The sequence below is a fragment of the Acipenser ruthenus genome, chromosome 47 (genome assembly GCF_902713425.1).
Source record: "Acipenser ruthenus chromosome 47, fAciRut3.2 maternal haplotype, whole genome shotgun sequence".
In the NCBI taxonomy this organism is placed as follows: domain Eukaryota; kingdom Metazoa; phylum Chordata; class Actinopteri; order Acipenseriformes; family Acipenseridae; genus Acipenser; species Acipenser ruthenus.
In genome coordinates, this window is record NC_081235.1 from 2,197,796 (window position 1) to 2,220,537 (window position 22,742).

General features: G+C 40.9%; 1 protein-coding gene across 1 annotated transcript in view; it reads left to right on the top strand.

The window, feature by feature from the left end:
- Positions 1-1,485: 1,485 nt before the first annotated feature.
- LOC117428897 (paired amphipathic helix protein Sin3b-like) overlaps positions 1,486-22,742 on the top strand; it is a 32,529-nt gene continuing 11,272 nt past the window's right edge. Inside the window, exons 1-10 of the mRNA XM_059014032.1 lie at positions 1,486-2,009; positions 9,180-9,286; positions 11,807-11,960; positions 13,957-14,307; positions 17,598-17,750; positions 18,350-18,463; positions 20,844-20,930; positions 21,061-21,179; positions 21,583-21,793; positions 22,567-22,683. Coding sequence (XP_058870015.1) covers positions 1,908-2,009; positions 9,180-9,286; positions 11,807-11,960; positions 13,957-14,307; positions 17,598-17,750; positions 18,350-18,463; positions 20,844-20,930; positions 21,061-21,179; positions 21,583-21,793; positions 22,567-22,683 — 1,515 coding nt within the window. The 5' untranslated portion in view covers positions 1,486-1,907. The remainder of the gene's footprint in view (positions 2,010-9,179; positions 9,287-11,806; positions 11,961-13,956; positions 14,308-17,597; positions 17,751-18,349; positions 18,464-20,843; positions 20,931-21,060; positions 21,180-21,582; positions 21,794-22,566; positions 22,684-22,742) is intronic.

Below are 22,742 nucleotides of genomic sequence, written 5' to 3' on the forward strand. Positions count from 1 at the left end.
CTGAGCTCAGGGGAAAGCAACACAGCTGCCACTGAAGAGCACTCTCTGAGCTCAGGGCAAAGCAACACAGCTGCCACTGAAGAGCACTCCCTGAGCTCAGGGGAAAGCAACACAGACTTCTCAACAAATACAAAAACACAGTATTGCAGTAAGAACCGTGCAGAATGATTGCATCATAAAAGGAGGACAATAAAATGTACTTGATGTTGAGGATGGATAGATAGTAAATCCATTAGAAGACACATGTGTAGTTTATTAATATGCCTGGTTATTTGTTTAATTATGAAATGCCTGTACAAAGCTAGAAATTGAAATTGAAAAGGCAACAAAAACATTTTCAGTTTTCTGGTAAAACCAAGTTAACGTATCATCTGAGGTCTCCCCTTATAAACGTTTCTCATAATAAAAGTATAACAAAGTGTAATAAAGCATAGCGAAAGCACATTTAATACTGTAAAGCCATAGAGGTATGGTAAACCATGGCAAACCATGGTAAATGCATGGTATAACCAAGAGAAAACTGCAACATTACAGTGCTAGTGTGGAAAACTTTTATAACTACAGTATAAGAAACAGAAAAGACCTCCCTCCATCTCCATGATGAAGACTGTCAAGGCTTCTCTGCAAAAAATTAAATTAATATAAATTAAGCAAATAGTAGCTACATTTGTATACAAACAGATAGCAATTTCAACTGTAAAAATGTGTCACGATTTTGACTATATAAGATTACCATTCTATATTTACAAAAAGAATGATGGCACAGCAATAGGCTCAACATGTTTATGGGCAAATGGGGGGAAATGTTATTGTGTAAACTAGACAAGAAACCATTCGAATACATCAGATATGTGGATGACATATTTGGAATATAGACACATGGAGAAGAATCTCTTGTACAGTTTCATAAATCAGCAAATGATAGCTAGCCTAACATTCCGGTGGATTTAAGGTAGACTGAATTCATAGACACTTTGTTTAAACATGATCAAGAATAAAAGGAAATAAATGGATGAAAAGACTAGATACCATGATCAGGTTTAAATAGAATGAAACAGTAGATTGTTACACTATAGTGAATGACATTAGATTTAAGAGAAATAAATCTGTGGTTACCATGGCATCAAAATCCTATAAATACCGCCACTGTTTGTTTTCAAAGACACTTTCCCTTGACAAAGGCGTGTTAAACATACCGAAACGTTTGGGAGTTTGCTCTTTGGGCAAAATTAATTAGTTTAGTAAGAAATCATTGTAAATAACACACTTTTTTCATTAGATGTTTATTATAATAACCAATAAATCTCAGCAATGCGTGTTTCGTTCTACATTATTATTCATAGTGTCATGCCCTTGTCAGCCCGCTAGTTTTTTGTGTACCCATCGAGCATATAATGACCTCCCCTTTTTCGGGCCCCTTAAACAAATACTACATTTAACTGAATAGGATCCTGGTTTGTGTTTTCAGCCTGCATGTTATTGAAGACACACCGCACTAAATGGAATGCATGGACATCTCTGCCGACAAGCTTACTGTCCTGTCTTTCCTGTATCATTTTGCAGACAATAAGACAAAAGACTTGAGGACATGCAGTTCCGTGGGGAACTTCAGTGTGACAGACATGCGCAGTACGGGGACAGTAGAGGAATGTAACGCTGTGCGCTTGCGCACTCGTCTTTTCGAACGGGAAGCTGTTTGGTGCCCAGCACTACACAGCAGCCGCTGAATTTAAAGAGACAGACATAATTTTCATTAACTAATTTTAGCGCTCAAACGCACGCCCGCGCCTTCATTGTCTTAAAGTTTTTAACGGAAGTCATGTATATAGAGATGTTTATTAAATATAGCTTTTTAAGTTAAGTGTCGTGGCTGATCCGAGTCCAAGATTTCGTATGATTTAGGGACAATGGCGAAAATTCAAGCTCATCTACAGCAAATAAGCCAACTCCAAGAGCAGGCCTACGCGGTACAAAAACAAGTGCAGCAACAACACTTCCAAAAACTAAAGGTAAGAAAGAGCTCCGTTTAATGTGTAAGACTATTACTGTCGTATATAGCATGCCCAATAATACCCAGCCGTGAAGCGCAACGACACCCACTCGAATTGTGTAGTCGTACTACTACTAGTGCAAGTATTACCACAGTTTGATTTGTAGACAAAGAATACGCTGTGCACAAAACTAGTCAAGTCGTGTGCAGATTTGTGTAATGTAATTCTATTCACACAAGCCCCGTAATAACGTGGCACAGAGATATGCAGTATGAAGGTCCTGCGCGGTTCTGCGTGCAGACCGAGTGTGTTTCACTTCCTCGGAGTCTGCACAAAGGCTGCTGTCTCTCTCTCTCTGTATTTCTTGCGCAGTGAATAGTGTACACAGACAGTGCAGTCGCATACTGTTATTTTTTTTCTTACACCGTTTGTTTACAAGCTATATGAAATTGCATTCTTGTTTAAATGGTGTGCGAGTATTATTTTATTTATTGGTATTCTATAGGAGAATGTTCTTTACCGAAATTGAAACTGTATCCGTTTCTCTTCGGTCGAGTACCCTGCTTGTGACTGCAGAACATTAACATTGTGTACCCGTCAGAAGAAAAGTTACGAGTTGTAACCGGCTTATACTGTCAGGCTAGTAGTACCACAGTAGCGTAATGAAGCCGCGACTGTCTTATCTGTGGGACCACGACAAGCTGTGACCTGAATGCAGATTGTCATATTTTCAGCTATTTATAGGACCAGGCTTCATAACCGCTAACAGAAGTGCCCTGTTCATATGGAGGTAGGCGGTGGTCTTCACGGGATACCGTATTCACGTAATTCTAACAAAAAACATGAAACCCTTATAATTGGTGTTTGTCTTGAATGAACTCCGTTGTTTTGTACAGGAGGTATTACACACCATGTCATACTGTACCGCCCCCCCTTCCCTCCCTCCACCCCGGCAACACATTTACTGCACACTACACCACGTTTTAACACTAAGCATAGAGATTTTACACCTGTATAAACACATGCACGCCTCCTCATAGGTATTCTGAACAGTTCATTCGAGTGTGTTGAATTGTTACGGTTTGGTTGACATACTAATGTTGTTCTTATTACGGTATGTGATTCATAACTGGCTTTATGAGGGTATTGATAAAGCTATTTAAAAAGGACATCATGTTTGCCTTACACAAGATGCTAGACGCTTAAATAAATGAACATTCTCAGCTGTTCACTACTAGTTTTGAAATGTTTAGTTTAAGAAGTGCATTCTCCATTGAAAACGCGAGGGACGATGGCACTAGCTGAATTTGCTACCAGTCCTCCTTCGTAGTGTACATCTACAAATCTCATTTTTTTTTTTATTCGCAGTGCTGAAATTAAAGCAATGTTGCAATTTTGTATCCTTTTTCAATGACGGCCATATAAACTATCAAATTGCTACTTTTTTTGTTTTGTTTTTTGCCCGAAATGTCATTGTTCAAACTGTCATAGTTAAAATAATTATATCTCTTCAGCTTGAACGAATGGACTTAATTGAAGTTTATCCAATAGGACATGTTCTAGATAAAGGTAACCCGAGTCACTCCTTCAGAGTCAGCGCAGAGAGTGGAACCAGAGGGCATAAGAGTGTAGGACAGAAGCATTTTGTTAACACAGAGTTCTAATGCATGGACTAGCCGACCAGGTGACCTAGTACAGGGCATGACGAGAAGGTCATGAAGGGCAAGGCAGTGTTGCCTTCGTTGGGCGTGAAGATTCAAGGGCACCAAGGCAGTTCTAGGGGGCAAAACATAAATCCAACCCAAGAGCACCAAGGCGATGTCATACTCATACATAAAACAACAAAAAATAAATACAGAGAGCCCATTATGTTGATGAAATGTTAATTCAGACAAATAAAAATCAATGTTTTCTGGGTGATTCACACACTAATTGTTACAAAAATAAAATGGGTCACTTTTCCATTGTAAAAATGGTATAAACATATCCAATTTAAAAACAAACTTTCATAATGAAAAAATACAAAGGGTAATTTGGCAAAAAATAGGTATTCAGGGTATTTTTTTACTAAAGTCTGTCACCCTGTTAACAAGAGCTAAATATAGCGCTTGTCTGTGTCCTGCAATTAAAGCTTTTTTAAAACCCTCTATGCCATGTGTTTCATAATTTAGGGTAAGCAAGTTCAACTGGATTTCATATAACAAGTTATCCGCTGGTGAAGTGAACGTTTAATCAGTGCATTTATAAATGTTAAAAATAGTATTCTTTCAGAAATTGTGATTTTCACGGAGAATTGGATATTATTATTACACGACACTGGTTCTAAAAAAACTTGACTCGGGAGAGACGAAGACGGACACACTCGTCCTCTGAAACGTGTGCCGTCAGCCGTCCGCTGCTTTTCACTCTGCAGGCCTGCCATGCAGCCACTCCTCAGAGCTCAGGAATAGCCTGGACTCAAACCGACGACCTCCAGGCTGTGGGGCGCATCCTGCACTCCACGCGGAGCCCCCTCTGGGAACATTTTTAAAAGAACTAGATTATTTTCTTTCAGTAAGATCCCCTTATAGTGAAGGCCAGTTTATTTCATATTCAGCATTTCTTTTTCATATACAGGTATAATTAAGGTGACCATATGGCTCTGTGTTCAGTGGGACAGTTTGAGACGGTTCAGGCTTTTCAACTCGCAACCCAATGCATTCTGGTACGTTTTACCTGGCAACCCAATGCATTCTGGTACGTTTTACCTGTCTCAGGTACCATTCTTTCCTTTAAGTGAAGCAGGACTATGCTTACCAGAATGCATTGGGTTGTGAGTTGAAAAGCCTGAACTGTCCCAAACTGTCCCGCTGAACACAGAGCCAGATGGTCACTTTAGGTATAATTAAATGGTGTACACATGCAGTGTTATATATATATAATACATACTGCAGTGATTTATACAACAACTATGGAGGGCTTCTTAAGATGGGTTTTCGTATTGGTTCCAGACATTCCCAATAAGATTAAACATGACTAACAGTCTGAATGTGCCTGCTGTCCGTGCCACTGTTGCCAAAGTGAGTCTGCTTGGAATTCAGCATTGAAAGAGCATTGTACATTCCCTCATGTCTTGTATTCTGTCTCAGTCACTGCTGTAAAGTAGTCACATGACATGTAGTGTTCTAATACAGCTGCGGCTGGTTTTACCAGACGAGCACTCATCCTCAAAACCCTTACGGAAAGTAAGATTAATGCTACTCTGGGTTTGTGAAACCGGCCGGTGGAGTTTTAAACATTCAATATAAACAGACTTGCTCCTTTTCAATGGTAAACAAATAACGTGCATCAAAGAATCCAGTGCCACATTTAAATACCACAGCCATTTATATTACAAGCACGACGGTCAAACTCCAATTTCAAGTTTAGAACTTTTGATTGATAAAGTAAAGCACTCAACCAATATCTTGCTGCTTTATTTACCTTTCCATTCAGTGGAGAATGGAGTGGCATTCTTATATTGCAAAGGCAAATGTCATTCTCCAGTATTCTAAAATATTAAGGTTTAAATATTCTTTAATTTAAAAATTAGCTGGAAAGCAAAATTTGAACCATATTACAGTAAAAGAAATCTCCTGGAGTAAAATGGACCCTGTACCCCTTCACCTATTAGAGAAAGGGGAGGTACAGTACAATGTGTTTAAAGGGAAGGCACTCTTCTCTACAGTACAATGTGTTTAAAGGAGACACACTCTTCTCTACAGTACAATGTGTTTAAAGGAGACACACTCTTCTCTACAGTACAATGTGTTTAAAGGGAAGGCACTCTTCTCTACAGTAGAATGTGTTTAAAGGAGACACACTCTTCTCTACAGTACAATGTGTTTAAAGGAGACACACTCTTCTCTACAGTACAATGTGTTTAAAGGAGACACACTCTTCTCTACAGTACAGTGTGTTTAAAGGAGACACACTCTTCTCTACAGTACAATGTGTTTAAAGGAGACACACTCTTCTCTACAGTAGAATGTGTTTAAAGGAGACACACTCTTCTCTACAGTACAATGTGTTTAAAGGGAAGGCACTCTTCTCTACAGTACAATGTGTTTAAAGGAGACACACTCTTCTCTACAGTACAGTGTGTTTAAAGGGAGGCACGCTCCTGTACAGTACAATGTGTTGTTTAAAGGGGAGGCACGCTCCTGTACAGTACAATGTGTTTAAAGGAGACACACTCTTCTATACAGTACAATGTGTTTAAAGGGGAGGCACACTCCTGTACAGTACAATGTGTTTAAAGGAGACACACTCTTCTATACAGTACAATGTGTTTGAAGGGAGGCACGCTCCTGTACAGTACAATGTGTTTAAAGGGGAGGCACGCTCCTGTACAGTACAATGTGTTTAAAGGAGACACACTCTTCTATACAGTACAATGTGTTTAAAGGGGAGGCACGCTCCTGTACAGTACAATGTGTTTGAAGGGAGGCACGCTCCTGTACCGTACAGTGTGTTGTTTTATTAGACCTCATTCATGCGTTGGTTTTCTTCGGTATTTTTTTGACAGTCATTTATAAATTCTGTTATATCAGTGAATACGAACGTAGTCATTTTCCCACAAGCAGTGCATGTTAGAATAGTCAATGTTTATCTCTGCACTGCAATTTTATGGTAAATTCTGTTGAAGTAACAATAAACTTAACTGTCATAATCTTGTGTTGTTGATGGCAGTTTGTGAACTGTCAATAAAATTGAATCTCTGAAATTGAATATTTTTATGAACTGTAGGTTATTTTTTTTTTAATACACACACAATATGTTAATAATTCACCTTTGTTTTAACTACTAATAGAAATTGGTTAAATAGGCAATAAAAAAAGGATTTGGGGTAAAAACGTTTCATTTTGAAAATCATTAGCTCTACATTTTAGATCAAAATGTTTTTTGTTTTTTTTAATCAAACTCAACCCGTTCCATAATCTAAAAATGTTTAAGACAATGTATATCTTTCAGATTTTCAGAAATGAGTGATAATTTCTGTATGCACGTAACTCTTACTATAGGTGCAATCAGCAACTCATTTTCTGATCTCATTTTGGACCGATAACAGAAAGTAATCAATGCACTTTGGCAAAAATAATATGTAGTCTCTTCACTAAAGCTCCTTCAATTCAACTGCTGAAAACATGCATGTGCATATTGTATTACATAGTATAATGTAATTCATGTTATGCCACTCTCTCGTGTGGCTGTATTGCCGTGAGCTCTTTGTTTGTAATCTCATGGAAAGTTAGTGACCGGATCTTCTTTTTCAGATACATTCTATTGCTCAGCAGACTGTGTGTCCGTTACAACCAGCACTGTGTTCAAAGCACCGACACTCAAAGTACACATATTTTAAGATGTAAACTTAAAAGTAAAAATTGAACTTTGATCTAATTGTCTACTTGCATGAGGATACTTTTAATAGAGCAATTTCGTACAGACTTGACAAAAGCGCTGGTCTGAAGAATGCTTTTCTCTACACCCAGCCCACCTGTCAGAAGGGAGGAGCTCCGTGCTGCGTACTCTGTACTGCCTTGTAAACATTACTAGATTAGTGTACAGAACCTTCAAATGAGTTCAGGGAGCTACAGTGTTGTTACTGATATCTTAATCAGTGCAGTGATGTCATAAGCCACATTACAATAAAAAAAATACTGTTTATTTTAAAATAGGCCTTCGCAAACCAACTAGTGCAGCGGCACATGTTTAAAACACACACACATACACACACACACAATGTTCTTATTGAGGGAAGCCTTCATGGGATAAACAATGTCATGAACAAACCTGAGATACAGTATTTCTGTCTTCGGTGTTCAGTGGCGGAAGGATAACTAACCTTGTCCGCTCTTGACAGAAATACCGTTTGTCATGGTTTATCAGGAGTGTAGAAGTCATGAAAGCTTTCTAATGCAACTGAAAATGTGCACATGCTACTAATATAATATACCTAGGGCTTCGGTTTTTTGGTTTTTATTAATTTCATTTTTCTGTGCTTATTGTTGAACTATTTGAGATTTATGTAAATTTTTTTACATTTGGCCACAGTTTTCAATTCTGTTTTAAATTCCATGAGTGTGTATTGAACTGTAATGTATCTTTGTCTCGTGAGCAAGAACAGTGCTCCGTATTCCGTTGTAACCTTGTTCTAAATCTTGCACGCGTCTTACAATCCTCCAGTAGAAATGGAGGCGTTTGCTGCCACTCAGTAGTTGGGGTGGGTTCAAAATGAAAATCAGAAGCCCTACATAGACCGTATTCCTTTGTTTTGTGATCAAATGTTTTTATTGAGGAAATCACAAAACAAGAACAGTACAGAAATTCCCAGTACAAGTGAAATTCCCATTTTCTTTAACCCCCCCTCCCGGGTAGCTATCCCCCTCCCTCCCAGTACCCCCCACAAGGACCCCAGGTATCTAAATTAGACCGGATTTAACAACGGCTTGATGATATCAGCCCATATACCGTATTCCTATGAATTTAACACGCAGCCCAAATTTCCCACCCTCAATCTGAGGAAAGAAATAAAACCTCAAATAAATATGCATTTACAAAGATACAACCTCAATTACACATATAAGAAAACGACGTATGGAGGCAGTTTTTTGATAGTTCTTTTATTGGATTTGATGTTTTTATTTTTTATTTTTATTCATGCATTCATAGGTAAATAAACTAGGGAATTACATTTACTCAGGAACGTCTGGCAGGAAAAATGTTTTTTTGCAGTGTATCCAGTTCCTGCTCCCTCCTGCAGTGCTGGCACTCTGAAAGGAGGGAGACGTTTTTTGGACATTTTATTTTTTCTCCTCGCGATCGCTCTCGTGTGAATGTTGAGAAATGGATTGCACAGTTCATTTATGATGTGTGATTAAAAATGTCAAGATTCTGCAGTGTGTTTAAAAATATAACCCTGTGATACGAACAACACGGGACACAGCAGGTACTGTGATGTTGCTCTGGAAAACACTGCAGGGTCTTCTGTAATACTCCTCTTAAAAATTATTCATCTTTTTTATTTATTTTTTCTGGCTTTGCTTCAGCAGTGGGCAATGTGATCATTGTTTTTTTTTTAGCTCGTAAGACATTTCAAGCAATGTTCAAGTACTGCCACAGCTCTTCTGTTTCTGTATTGCTTTATAATTCATGTATTCTGTTATTCAGGTGGAAGATGCCTTGTCCTATCTGGACCAGGTTAAAATCCGATTTGGAAATGATCCTGGGATATACAATAAGTTTCTTGACATAATGAAAGAGTTCAAGTCACAGAGGTATGTATTCAGCAGTCCATTGTCTTTGAGGTGTTCTTCTGTTATATTTAGTGAAACATAGTTAAAACGTAGTGATTGTAGCTAACGCATTAGCTAACACATTCATTCCATACATCGTGCCTGTTGTATAATTCCATTTATAGAAATGTGCAGTTTTGAAAGAAGCACGTGCATTTTCGTTGTAGAATGCAATATCTAGTACTGCACTAGGTTAAATAAATATCATTTTGCAAGCCATGCTTTCAGATTTTGCTGCACTTCCTTGGTCATCTGGAGTGTGAAATTGACCACTTTAATAATCAATCAATCGATCAATCAATCTTTTTCTTATATAGTGCCTTTCATGATAAATCGCCTCAAAGCGCTTCATAGATAAAAAATAATAATATACAAAACAATTGAGAAATAATAAAAGATGATAAAATACCCCTTTAATAGCTTCTAGCCTGTCATTAACCAACCAACTGCTCCCTTATTGACTGGTGAAGTGACCCAGCAAGTGCAAGTGCAATAGACTGAGAATAAGGCATGGAATCTGACACATTTCTTTAACCTAATGTAGTGCCACATATTTTAAAATGAGAATGGGAGTGTAGAACAGGTTTAGGACATTCTTCAGTTGGCTGCAATCATTTGAATAGGAGGCAGTGTTGGGGCCAGGGGCTGGCTCTCCAGGCTTGTGTGTAACACTCTGCCTCAGAAAGGGTTTTATCAGAACATGAATATAGTTTTGTTATAAATTGCTAATAGACACAAAATATTTATACCAGTTTGTATGCAAGTGAAATAAAACCACAATCTTAACTAGTGTATTATTATTATTCTTATTTAGATTCACTTTGTTTTCTGTGCCAGCCATCACATCATGGTGATTTTAAACTCTTAAGCACCCTTGTAGCTGCAATAGAGCACTCGGAAACATGTCTAATCTACAAGTACAGTCGAGCTCTCAGAAACATGTCTAATCTATAAGCATAGTGGAGCTCTCAGAAACATGTCTAATCTACAAGTACAGTGGGTACACCAGAGTGTAACCATTAACCCTATCCGGTCCATTGTCGGACCCTGTCCGACATCATCAAAAAAACGCAAAAAACAGGTTTCTAGTCATTTTTTCTCCGGAAAAAGCAGAGAAAACCATTCAATGACTGAGTGGGAGCGACAGGAGCCGAGACAAGCCGATTTAAAAAAAAAAAAAAAGGCATATCTCATGAATAGTCATACTTGCCCCTGGCATCCCATATGGGAGGTCGTAAGGAAACAAGCTGGCTGTTACTGTATCAGCGCACAGAGACTATCACAGACATTTGCAGAGCTTTTTTGAGATGTTATAGTAATAAAATAATGACTTGGATTGCATTATTGAGGAGTTTGGTGATAAAACGTGTGATCAGGAGATGATCGATCGGTATGTACGACTATTATTATTATTATTATTATTATTATTATTTATTTCTTAGCATATGTGAAAGCGATAGCGAACGAAAGGGTGGGGCGGGGCTGGAGATGCCTAGTGAGTGCTTTGTTGATATGCAGGGCCTTTTAAACCCGTTTGACTGAAAAAAAATACTTTTAAACAGCGCTTCTAAAATTAACTGCGCGTGTGAAAATAAATTGGACCTGACGCGCCTGACGCGCACTTAATAAATGGACTGCAAAGGGTTAACCTGACCCACTGCAACACTCTGCCCCCAGTGGATAAATGAAATAGTACATTTGTATTTTTTACATCCACTAGGGGCATAGTGTAGCAGGGGGACAGATTAATGGTTAATTAGATGGAAAACAGAAGATTAATTATTACGTAAAATAGATTTCCTGAAGTAAGTGAAGCCTGGTGTTTTTTTTTTTTTTATGATGGATGTTAATTATTTCTTGTCTTTGCTGCAGTTTGAGCCTTCTTGGCCAGGTCCCCATTGTGAGCTGTTTTTTCACTGTTCTCAACCCCCTGCAGTGTTTACAAGAAACACATTAGATAAATAAAGTAAAGATTTTTATTTATTCTTTTTTTTGTTTGTTTTTATACTTTTGCTCAGGAACAATCACCAGGAGAAAGACTGTTACGTCTAAACCCAACAGTGTCTCCAGTTCACACTCCCTCCTGCAACAATGCTGGTGATTGAAATGAGTGTCATGTTGTTGGAACTGAAAACCAGGGTTGTTGCAGGAGGGAGCATGATCTGGATACACTGCGATCCTTGGAAGAGATGTTTCATTCTCCTGATGAACGCTGAGAAATGTATTACCCAGTTGATTTACGACCCATGATGTGTGATTAGAAATCGGCAGTATGTTACAAAATACAATGCTGCGATACGGACAATACAGGTACAACAAAGGTAATGTTTCTCTGGTAAACTTTGCAGGGTTTTATGTACACTTTGTGTCTCTTAGTATTTCTAAATTCAGCACTATTGAGAGTTTAAACAGTTCAGCACATTTGTCACTGCGATTGGCAGATGGTTCATTAACCGTGGCCAATACAACATCTCTTAATTCATGTGTTTGTTTGTTTTTAAGCATCGACACACCTGGTGTGATCAGCAGAGTTTCTCAGCTATTCCACGGGCATCCTGACCTTGTGCTGGGATTCAATGCCTTCCTCCCTCCCGGATATAGGATTGAAATCCCCAAGAACGGAGTCGTCTCTCTGCAGTCTCCTCTGTCAGCCCAGGTGGGTGGAAGACTTCTTGAGAAAACCAATATAAAGTGCTTGGATACTTGTATCCCTGATATATCTAAAATATTTCTTCAGGGATGGAAATAAGGCTGCAATTGCTCAGCTGTTTGATCCATTTCTTGAGCCTCAACAGTGTGGCTAATCTGGCTGGTATTAAAACCTGGAATGGGTGAAACTGCTATGCATAGCAGTGGGTTTCTTATTTCCATTCCTGGATCAGTAAATTAAGTTTATTAATGGCTTTTTCAAATACACGTTTACCATAATGTGCTTCTTACAATGGAAATCGTGAGATCTATGAAGTGATGGTAAAACATATTCTATAAGATTTACTGGAATTACTAAGGGTCTCCCCTGGTAAAGGCACGGCCGCGTGGTGTGCAGGGAGAGTCGTACAGTCAGGGGAGCGCAGGGGTCCCCGAGGGTCTCCCCTGGTAAAGGCACGGCCGCGTGGTGTGCAGGGAGAGTCGTACAGTCAGGGGAGCGCAGGGGTCCCCGAGGGTCTCCCCTGGTAAAGGCACGGCGACGTGGTGTGCAGGGAGAGTCGTACAGTCAGGGGAGCGCAGGGGCTCCCGAGGGTCTCCCCTGGTAAAGGCATGGCCGTGTGGTGTGCAGGGGGTCATAGTTGGGGGAGTTTAGGGTCCTGGCTGTGCGAAGTCAGACGTCTTTGCTCGGGATTCAACAGGGATAATTGCAAAGCATACGACATGGTTTATTTAGATTTCCAGAAAGCTTTTGACAAAGTCCCGCATAAAAGATTAATTCTCAAACTGAACGCAGTAGGGATTCAAGGAAATGCATGCACATGGATTAGGGAGGGGTTAACATGTAGAAAACAGAAAGTACTGATTAGAGGAGAAACCTCAAAATGGAGCAAAGTAACCAGTGGAGTACCACAAGGATCAGTATTAGGTCCTCTGCTATTCCTAATGTACATTAATGATTTAGATTCTGGTATAGTTAGCAAACTTGTTAAATTTGCAGACAACACAAAAATAGGAGGAGTGGCAAACACTGTTGCAGCAGCAAAGGTCATTCAAAATGATCTAGACAGCATTCAGAACTGGGCAGTCACATGGCAAATGACATTTAATAGAGAAAAGTGTAAAGTATTGCATGCAGGCAATAAAAATGTGCATTATAAATATCATATGGGAAATACTGAAATTGAAGAAAGGAAATATGAAAAAGACCTAGGAGTTTATGTTGACTCAGAAATGTCTTCATCTAGACAATGTGGGGAAGCTATAAAAAAGGCCAACAAGATGCTCGGATATATTGTGAGAAGTGTTGAATTTAAATCAAGGGAAGTAATGTTAAAACTTTACAGTGCATTAGTAAGACCTCACCTAGTTCTGGTCACCTCGTTACAAAAAGGATATTGCTGCTCTAGAAAGAGTGCAAAGAAGAGCAACCAGAATTATCCCGGGTTTAAAAGGCATGTCGTATGCAGACAGGCTATAAGAATTGAATCTATTCAGTCTTGAACAAAGAAGACTACGCAGTGATCTGATTCAAACATTCAAAATTCTAAAAGGTATAGACAATGTCGACCCAGGGAACTTTTTTGACCTGAAAAAAGTAACGAGGACCAGGGGTCACAAATGGAGATTAGATAAAGGGGCATTCAGAACAGAAGATAGGAGGCACTTTTTTACACAGAGAATTGTGAGGGTCTGGAACCAACTCCCCAGTAATGTTGCTGAAGCTGACACCCTGGGATCCTTCAAGAAGCTGCTTGATGAGATTCTGGGATCAATAAGCTACTAACAACCAAACAAGCAAGATGGGCTGAATGGCCTCCTCTCGTTTGTAAACTTTCTTATGTTCTTATGGGAGCACTGGCTCTGGTGCTGGGTTAGTGAGGTATAACCACAGGGACTGTTTCACTTCACTGTGCTAGTAGCCAGTAGCTCACATCCACTGTGGAGCCCCTGGGGTAAAAAAAACCCACTGACTCTCCAGAAAATGATTTCACTTTTAATTCCAGGTGTCTCCTAGTCCTGTAAAGAATGCCGCTGCTGCTGCTGCCCCTGTTCTGTCTGCTGCAGCTTCCACAATCAATGAGACCGCCTGCAGCCACGGCGAGGGCACCAACTCTGTGTGCAGCCCTACAGAATATCAGCGGAAGCTCACCTCCCCTCTGCTCAGCAAGGAGAAGGAGAGCCAGCCCCCACCCCCAACACTGCCTCTCCCCCAGCCCAGCACCACATCCCCCACTCCGGACCCCAGCCCCATCGAGTTTGACAGCGCCATCAGCTACGTCAATAAAATCAAGAACCGCTTTCTTGACCACCCTGAAATATACAGGTCCTTTCTGGAGATACTCCACACCTACCAGGTACAAGTGTTTGCATTTATTATCCCTTCCACTGTGTACCCCTGACTGAAGTGTTCACAAGAAACACATTACGTTACCTTTGCAAGTCCTTCCGATATGTAACATGTTAAAATAGGAAAATATCCCAGGAATAAAGAATAAGTTGAGTAGCACTTACTTTACCCAGTGACTCAAAACAAAGGATGCCAAATAACAGTTCAGGTTAAACGTTGTTTTGTTTATTCCCTGAAATAAATAGTACATAAAGTTGACACAGCATTTTATTTATTTTTTCCTTTTTTCATTCCTTGCCATTGCCGTTTCTTCACAGTAAACAGCGGCCATCGACACGTTTTCATAAAGTAATAACATGAGGTTTACTTGTGCCTTTTTGTAGCTGAACAAGCAAACGAAAACTGAAATTTAACTTTAAACACTGAAAATCCCAAGAATGTCATGGGACAGACAAAAGTGAAGCATGTCATTCTGAAATGCCTCGCTTAAACAATTACCAACTTCCTGAAAATGTTGTGCAGTGATTTTTATATAGATTGTATATAATTTTTTTTTTGTTGCAACTGTAATGTGGAATGTAATAAACGAGAACTATAAGTGACTTTTTTCCCCTTCATTTTAGAACACCATTTCCACGTTTGTTTTATTTGAAGTGTTTGTTTGTTTGCTTGTTCAGCTACAAAAAGGCACAAGTAAACCTCATGTTATTACTTTATGAAAACGTGTCGATGGCCGCTGTTTACTGTGAAGAAACGGCAAAGTCTGGTAAGAAATAAATAAATAACAAAGGCAAGGAATGAAAAAAAAGGAAAAAAATAAATAAAATGTGGTTCGTTTGGATTTTAGGAAGTCATAAAACCATTTCCAGTGTATATTTTGGATATACACCGATTTTTTTTTTTTTTTTGTATCGGGGGGTGTTGTACCGTTTTTTTATCGGTTAAAACCGAAAATCAGAAGCCCTAATTATGACCCATGAAGTGTGATTAAAAATTTCAACAGAGTCTACTGTTTAAAAATCTAACACTGCGATAGGGACACAGCAGAGGTAATGTCATGTGTGATCTGGGCACAGCAAAGGTAATGTCATGTGCGATAGGGACACAGCAGAGGTAATGTCATGTGCGATAGGGACACAGCAGAGGTAATGTCATGTGTGATAGGGACACAGCAGAGGTAATGTCATGTGTGATAGGGACACAGCAAAGGTAATGTCATGTGTGATAGGGACACAGCAGAGGTAATGTCATGTGTGATAGGGACACAGCAGAGGTAATGTCATGTGTGATAGGGACACAGCAGAGGTAATGTCATGTGTGATAGGGACGCAGCAGAGGTAATGTCATGTGCGATAGGGACACAGCAGAGGTAATGTCATGTGCGATAGGGACACAGCAGAGGTAATGTCATGTGCGATAGGGACACAGCAGAGGTAATGTCATGTGCGATAGGGACACAGCAGAGGTAATGTCATGTGCGATAGGGACACAGCAGAGGTAATGTCATGTGCGATAGGGACACAGCAGAGGTAATGTCATGTGCGATAGGGACACAGCAGAGGTAATGTCATGTGCGATAGGGACACAGCAGAGGTAATGTCATGTGCGATAGGGACACAGCAGAGGTAATGTCATGTGCGATAGGGACACAGCAGAGGTAATGTCATGTGCGATAGGGACACAGCAGAGGTAATGTCATGTGCGATAGGGACACAGCAGAGGTAATGTCATGTGCGATAGGGACACAGCAGAGGTAATGTCATGTGCGATAGGGACACAGCAAAGGTAATGTCATGTGCGATAGGGACACAGCAGAGGTAATGTCATGTGCGATAGGGACACAGCAGAGGTGTTGTCATGTGCGATAGGGACACAGCAGAGGTGTTGTCATGTGCGATAGGGACACAGCAGAGGTGTTGTCATGTGCGATAGGGACACAGCAGAGGTTATGTCATGTGCGATGGGGACACAGCAGAGGTAATGTCATGTGTGATAGGGACACAGCAGAGGTAATGTCATGTGTGATAGGGACACAGCAGAGGTAATGTCATGTGCGATAGGGACACAGCAGAGGTAATGTCATGTGCGATAGGGACACAGCAGAGGTAATGTCATGTGTGATAGGGACACAGCAGAGGTGTTGTCATGTGCGATAGGGACACAGCAGAGGTAATGTCATGTGCGATAGGGACACAGCAGAGGTAATGTCATGTGCGATAGGGACACAGCAGAGGTAATGTCATGTGCGATAGGGACACAGCAGAGGTAATGTCATGTGCGATAGGGACACAGCAGAGGTAATGTCATGTGTGATAGGGACACAGCAGAGGTAATGTCATGTGTGATAGGGACACAGCAGAGGTAATGTCATGTGCGATAGGGACACAGCAGAGGTAATGTCATGTGCTGCTTGCAAGTACTGAAGGGGGTTCTGTAGCCATTATGTGTTAATAAGCAAGTTACTGGCGTCCATCGCAGATCAATGCAGTTGGTTACAATTATTTCATTTCACTGTAACACTAAGGGCTACATTCTCCATTCCCTTCAATGCTGATTTGAATAGTTTCCAAAGTGTTAAATGTTTAGCATTAAATATCAAAAATATATAGATCAGCTGTAGTGTTTATACAGAATTGTACATGGCAGGGTTATTTATAAATACTGTACTTGTTAAAACCAGACCTTTTCATATACAGGAAACCTGCCTTATTTGTGTGCTAATAATTATCAATTACAGGTTTAGATTGGATTTTAGCAACATTTGGAGAAATAAATGATAAAATGTTTTGAGACGTATTGGTAGGTAGGTAGATAATACATAATGTGTGCCCCCAGCTCTCAGCAGTTCAGTACGCTTTCCTGTGTTCCGGTGATAGCAGCATTCTGAGTGGTGCTGGGTTCTGTCGCTCCATGCTTGTGTGGAGAATGAATTTCAACTCCATCCCACCTACTCTACAGAGGAAGGGCACATGTTCAGTCTAGCACTTCAGAGTCATCAGACAAGCTTAAAGTAAACACAGTTTGTAGAAACTAACTGAGTATTGAAGCAACAGAACTACTCAGCATGGTGTGACTTCCTTTTTATACAGTACATTGTGCAATAATAGCCATTTAAGTTATCGGTTTATTGCATAGCAGTCTGATCCATTCCAGGTTTTACTATAAGCTCAATTAACTACCAAGTAACACAATCTGGAATTTCTGAAACAGCTATGCAGTGGGAGTGTGATTTCCACCCCTGTTGTACTAACATGATGAATACTTTTCATTTTGTTGTGTCTTTCTTGGTTTTGTCAGAAAGAACAGTTAGATGTGAAGGAGTCCAAGGGAAGAGCTGGCAGTGGAATGACAGAGGATGAGGTTTTCTCTAAAGTAGCCAGTCTCTTTAAAGGACAAGAGGACTTGCTGTCAGAGTTCGGACAGTTCCTCCCTGACGCTAAACGATCCCTGGTACGTGTCTGTCCTATTCTGATTATAACTGTCTAAACGATCCCTGGTCCGTGTCTGTCCTGCTCTGATTATAACTGTCTAAACGATCCCTGGTCCGTGTCTGTCCTGCTCTGATTATAACTATGTGCGTTAGCCCCACTGTGGAGCTCCTGGGTGTAAAGAGGCGATTGGTTTGGGGATCGGAGGACACCACAAACCCTTAGTTCTCCTGAGCTGTTGTAGGGTATTGTGGCAGTGAACGTGATTGGACAAAATTGGAAAAAAAAAAATAGTGTGTTCTCTTAAAAAAACAAAAAACAAAAAGAAAACACACTACCACTATCTGGCCCCTTGATCTCGTCAGGAAGTTGAAATCTTGCGCGATGTCGTAGCTACCAGGTTCAGAGGCAGCAGATTTAAAACACAGGCTGATCACTCTTGATTTCTAACCTGAGATCCACACCCTGTTCTCCAATAGGACTTGGGGAGCGTCTCATAGTAAGCACACACACATAGCTAAGCTAAATCCAGTCCCGTCTCCCAGGGACATGGCTCAGTACAGCAGCACTCCCGTTCGGTCTTGTTGCTGCAGCAATTACATTAACATTGTTTGTTTTCAGTTTACCGGAAGTGGATTGACAGGAAAAGATCACTTCAAGAAAATGGAAGAGGGAGAAGACATTTCGAAACACAGTAAAAAGAGAGTTCGACCAATGCTGATGCCTCAGGTTAAGGTAATTTCAGTCAAAACCTTCTTTTATCCACTGAAAGGATCTAGTGATCTGAATTGTGATCATAAGGTTATAAGAAGTAGTGAAGTGTTTCAGCCAGTGCTGCTTCACATTCGGATTTAGTTCGTTGGGTGGGGGGGGTGGTGGGGGTGGGGGGGAGCTACATGGCAATACTATACTTATCTTTATTCCCAACCATAGAAAATGAAACTCCTTTTAATGCTGTTGAGTCACAGAATCGATGTACATTCAGCAGACTCTAGAACATATTTGCCAGCTGGTTACAGTGTCTGCTGCGCTGACAAACTATACGAAACAGGACAGTTTACCACAGTGGGGAGGGGGGTTCCATAGGGGTAGCCTAGCTCTCCAAGACTGTGTTCATAAAAACCTCAATACGGTGCTGTTTAGAGACAGTAGTGATGTTAACGTCCTTGATGCATCTGTTTGTGATATTTGAGACCACTGGAATTGTCTTATTATTAGTCATATAAAGGTATTGATTTGCTTTGCTCTCTAATTGAGAAAGGGTGCAGAGTTCTGGCACAGAAGACATGTACCCACTGCTCTGTGGAAACCCTGTATTCCAGTGGGAAAGCATTTGTAGTGCTTTTGTAGACAGCAGGGCGTGCAGGCGCATTCATAATAGAGAATCAAACCCCAGATTAGCACTTCAATGGTAGGAGCGCATTGTGTCTGAAAGCACTGTTCCAGGGAGCCAAGGCCCTTAGTGTAGATGTGTTTCCCTTTCATGTACGAAATGTATCCATTACATATCGGGTTATCTTTAACCTGAAAATTCAGAGACTTACCAAAGCTGTCACACAGTGACCGTCAACGTCATCACGCCAGCCTCCGCCCCTCCTGGAAGAGACTAGGCTCCATGATGATGTTTGAACAGCACCATTTTCTTTTCAGCTTGATTCGAGCAAGCTGCAGAGAGATTCATCTTCTCAAACGGTTTCCAACAGGGTTACTGATGCCCTGCAGAATGCCAGAGCAGCGTCCATGCGTTCCCAGTATGGGTACAAGCGGGGCATTTTTCAAACGTGGTGCTTGCCTAAGGGCTTGACCCCACGATCTGTCCCATGACAGTTTTGCTGCAAATTTTGCAGGACCTGTTTGATGAGGAGAAATCCTCCTCTACATTTAAAAAGTCTGTCTGGCAGGTATTTCAGCTTGCCATGTTAAAACTGACTTGCTCCCCAGGAGTTCACTTCCTGGCGGGGCAATTTTTGAAAGAGCCACGGAGGCTGCGCCCTCCCTTTAAGGACAAGGTTCCTCGGTGGAGGCTGAACGTAGTGCTGGAGGCACTCATGAACCCGCCCTTTGAGCTCCTGCATTCAGCTGAGCTGAAGCATCTCTTTTTAAGACATTTTTGCTTGACATCACCTCTGCCAAGCTTGTGAGCGAGATGCAGGCCTTTTCTGTGGTGAAAGCTTGTCTGTTTTTTGTGGAGCCAGGACCAAGGTCACACTCTGCACGAACCCGTCTTTCTTGCCCAAATGTATTTCAACCTTCCACGTCAACGAATCGGTGGAACTGGAGGCTTTCCGTCCCCCCCCTTTCCAGTCGGATAGGGAGCGTAAGATCCACGCGCTTTGTCCTGTTAGGGCATTCGTGTATTGTGTTGACAGAACAAAAAGTTGGAAGCAGTCTGAACAGCTGTTCATCTGCTATGGAGCTAAGGCCCACAGTCAAGCCCTGTCTAAGCAGAGGCTGTCCGGTTGGATTGCAGAGACAGTCAAGATTGCCTATAAACAAACCAACTTGCCTCCCTCCTGTGAAGGTCGCTGGTCACTCCACAAGAGGCATGTCTACCTCTTGGGTGTTGTTCCAGGGTGCATCTGTACTAAAAATAATAAATAATAAATAATCTATATTGTGGCATCCTTCCCGTCTGACCCTCTCAGATTGAAGTCGTTCTGCAAGTAATGCACTTTGCGACGGCTTGGGTATAATTACCCATTATGTAATGGATACATTTGGTACTTGAAAGGGAACGTTGGATTATTATCATAACCCTGCTTCCCTGAAATGGAAATGTATCCATACAATCTTCGTGCGCTGCGTACATTACACACAGCAGGCTGACTGGCGCTGTTCAAACATCATCACAGAGCCTAGTGTCTCTCAGGAGGGTGCGGAGACTGGAGTGATGACGTTGCCGATCACAGACCTGCACTGGAGTGTAGTGGAGACGGATGCAGACCTGCACTGTAGTGTAGTGGAGGCGGATGCAGACCTGCACTGTAGTGCAGTGTAGTGTAGTGTTACACTGTGAGCAGCAGGTATTGAGGGTTGCATTATTTCATTGCCGGCATATAACTCATCAGGACAATACAGTAGAAATTTCATGACCATTTATATTTCTCTCTTTCAGAAAAAAATGAAGCTGTGTACAAAAGAGCAGTCGTGTGCGTCAGCTGGAAAACACGGAGTTCTTCGGGAGTTCACTTTCTTTGACAAGGTAGTTAATCGCAGGTCCTGTTAATAACAATGAAGGGTAACTCCAGCTAGTAAAACATGCTACAGCAGTCAAACAGACCGTTTTACAAGAGTCTCAGAATGTTCTTTTTTTTCTTTTATTTTTTTTAAAGGTGCGGAGGTTATTTAAGAGCCAGGAAGTGTATGAGAACTTTCTGCGCTGCATTGCCCTGTTTAACCAGGAGGTGGTGTCCGGGGCTGAGCTCCTGCAGCTTGTGACTCCATTCCTGGGGTGAGTTGCTTGTGTGCAGTGAAAACTGCTGAATGGAAGGGCTGGGGCACTGGATCAAATTCTCACCTGCATAGAAGTGGCGCACTCTGCATAGTTACATTTCTTCATCTTCTTAATTTAATGATACCATTTAATTTGTCATGTGCAGTGTCATTTATTATTGTAAGACGTATCGTCTTGTGCAGTTTGGGTGAGATGACCACGAAGCTGAGCTGAATGTACAAAATCACTCCCTACACACAATTATCACAACTACTGAATATTAAAGTGTTGTTTTTTTAGCTTTGAACGATGCTGGTCGTTCGAGACATTGCTGATACTGAAAATGTCTTTTTAATACTGAAATGAAAGAAGGCATTCTCTCTTCAGTGGGGATCTAATGCATTCTGCTTTTTGTTAACAGTAAATTCCCTGAACTCTTTGCTCAGTTCAAGTCTTTCCTGGGTGATAAAGAGCTTTCACATGCGCCGACCCTCCTGGCCGATCGCTACACAGAGGGCAATGGCAGAGACATTGATTATGCTTCCTGTAAAAGACTGGGCTCCAGTTACAGGGCTCTGCCAAAAACCTACCAGCAGCCAAAATGCACAGGCAGGACGGCAATCTGCAAAGAGGTAGGTCTGGAGCCCACAGCACAGCTGCAGCTTTTCTTTCAAATCCCCTACGAAGGGGAGATAGTGCAGGCAGTCGTATGTACCTACAGCTATGGCCAAAGGTTTAGCATCACCTAGAATCATAATTAAGAAAAAATAAACTATATGAACATATAGATTTCAAAATGCCACATTTTCAATTTGTCCGTTTTTTGTTAAGTATATGGAAAACTACAAAGCGGTATGTAATTCAATATGTTAATGTAACATTATTCAGCATGTTTCATTCTACTTTATGAAACCCAATTAGTTAATTATATAAGGTGATACAAACACTTTTGGACATAGCTGTATGTCCATATATCCAGTGAACCGCCTGTCCGATTGTCATGAAACTTAATATTAACATTAGTTATTGATAATATCAGATTCTGAGATATGCCTGTCTGTCTTTGCATCTATAGAATGACATTTGTGATTAAACATTTCATTGCCAATTCTTTTTCTATACTATTGTGTCACACTGATGATATATACGTCATGGTCATACACTGTGTCATCATAGTGATAGCTCTAATTTTGAGTTTACAGCTGTGGTACTGACACAGGCTACTTGTTCTAGAATCAAGGGGTCTGCTGATCAGTGTTGGTCAGACAGATGTTGAGACGTGATGTGTGTGTGTGTGCGTGTGCTCATACTCCTCTCTTAATGATCCTCTTTGCACAGGTGTTGAGACGTGATGTGTGTGTGTGCGTGTGCTCGTACTACTCTCTTAATGATCCTCTTTGCACAGGTATTAAACGACACCTGGGTTTCTTTCCCCTCCTGGTCTGAAGATTCAACATTTGTCAGCTCGAAGAAAACCCCGTACGAGGAGCAGCTGCACCGCTGTGAAGATGAGCGCTTTGAGGTAATACGCGTTTCATGGGTTACTTTGTGCAATATTGATGGGACTTGTGGGAGGTTGTG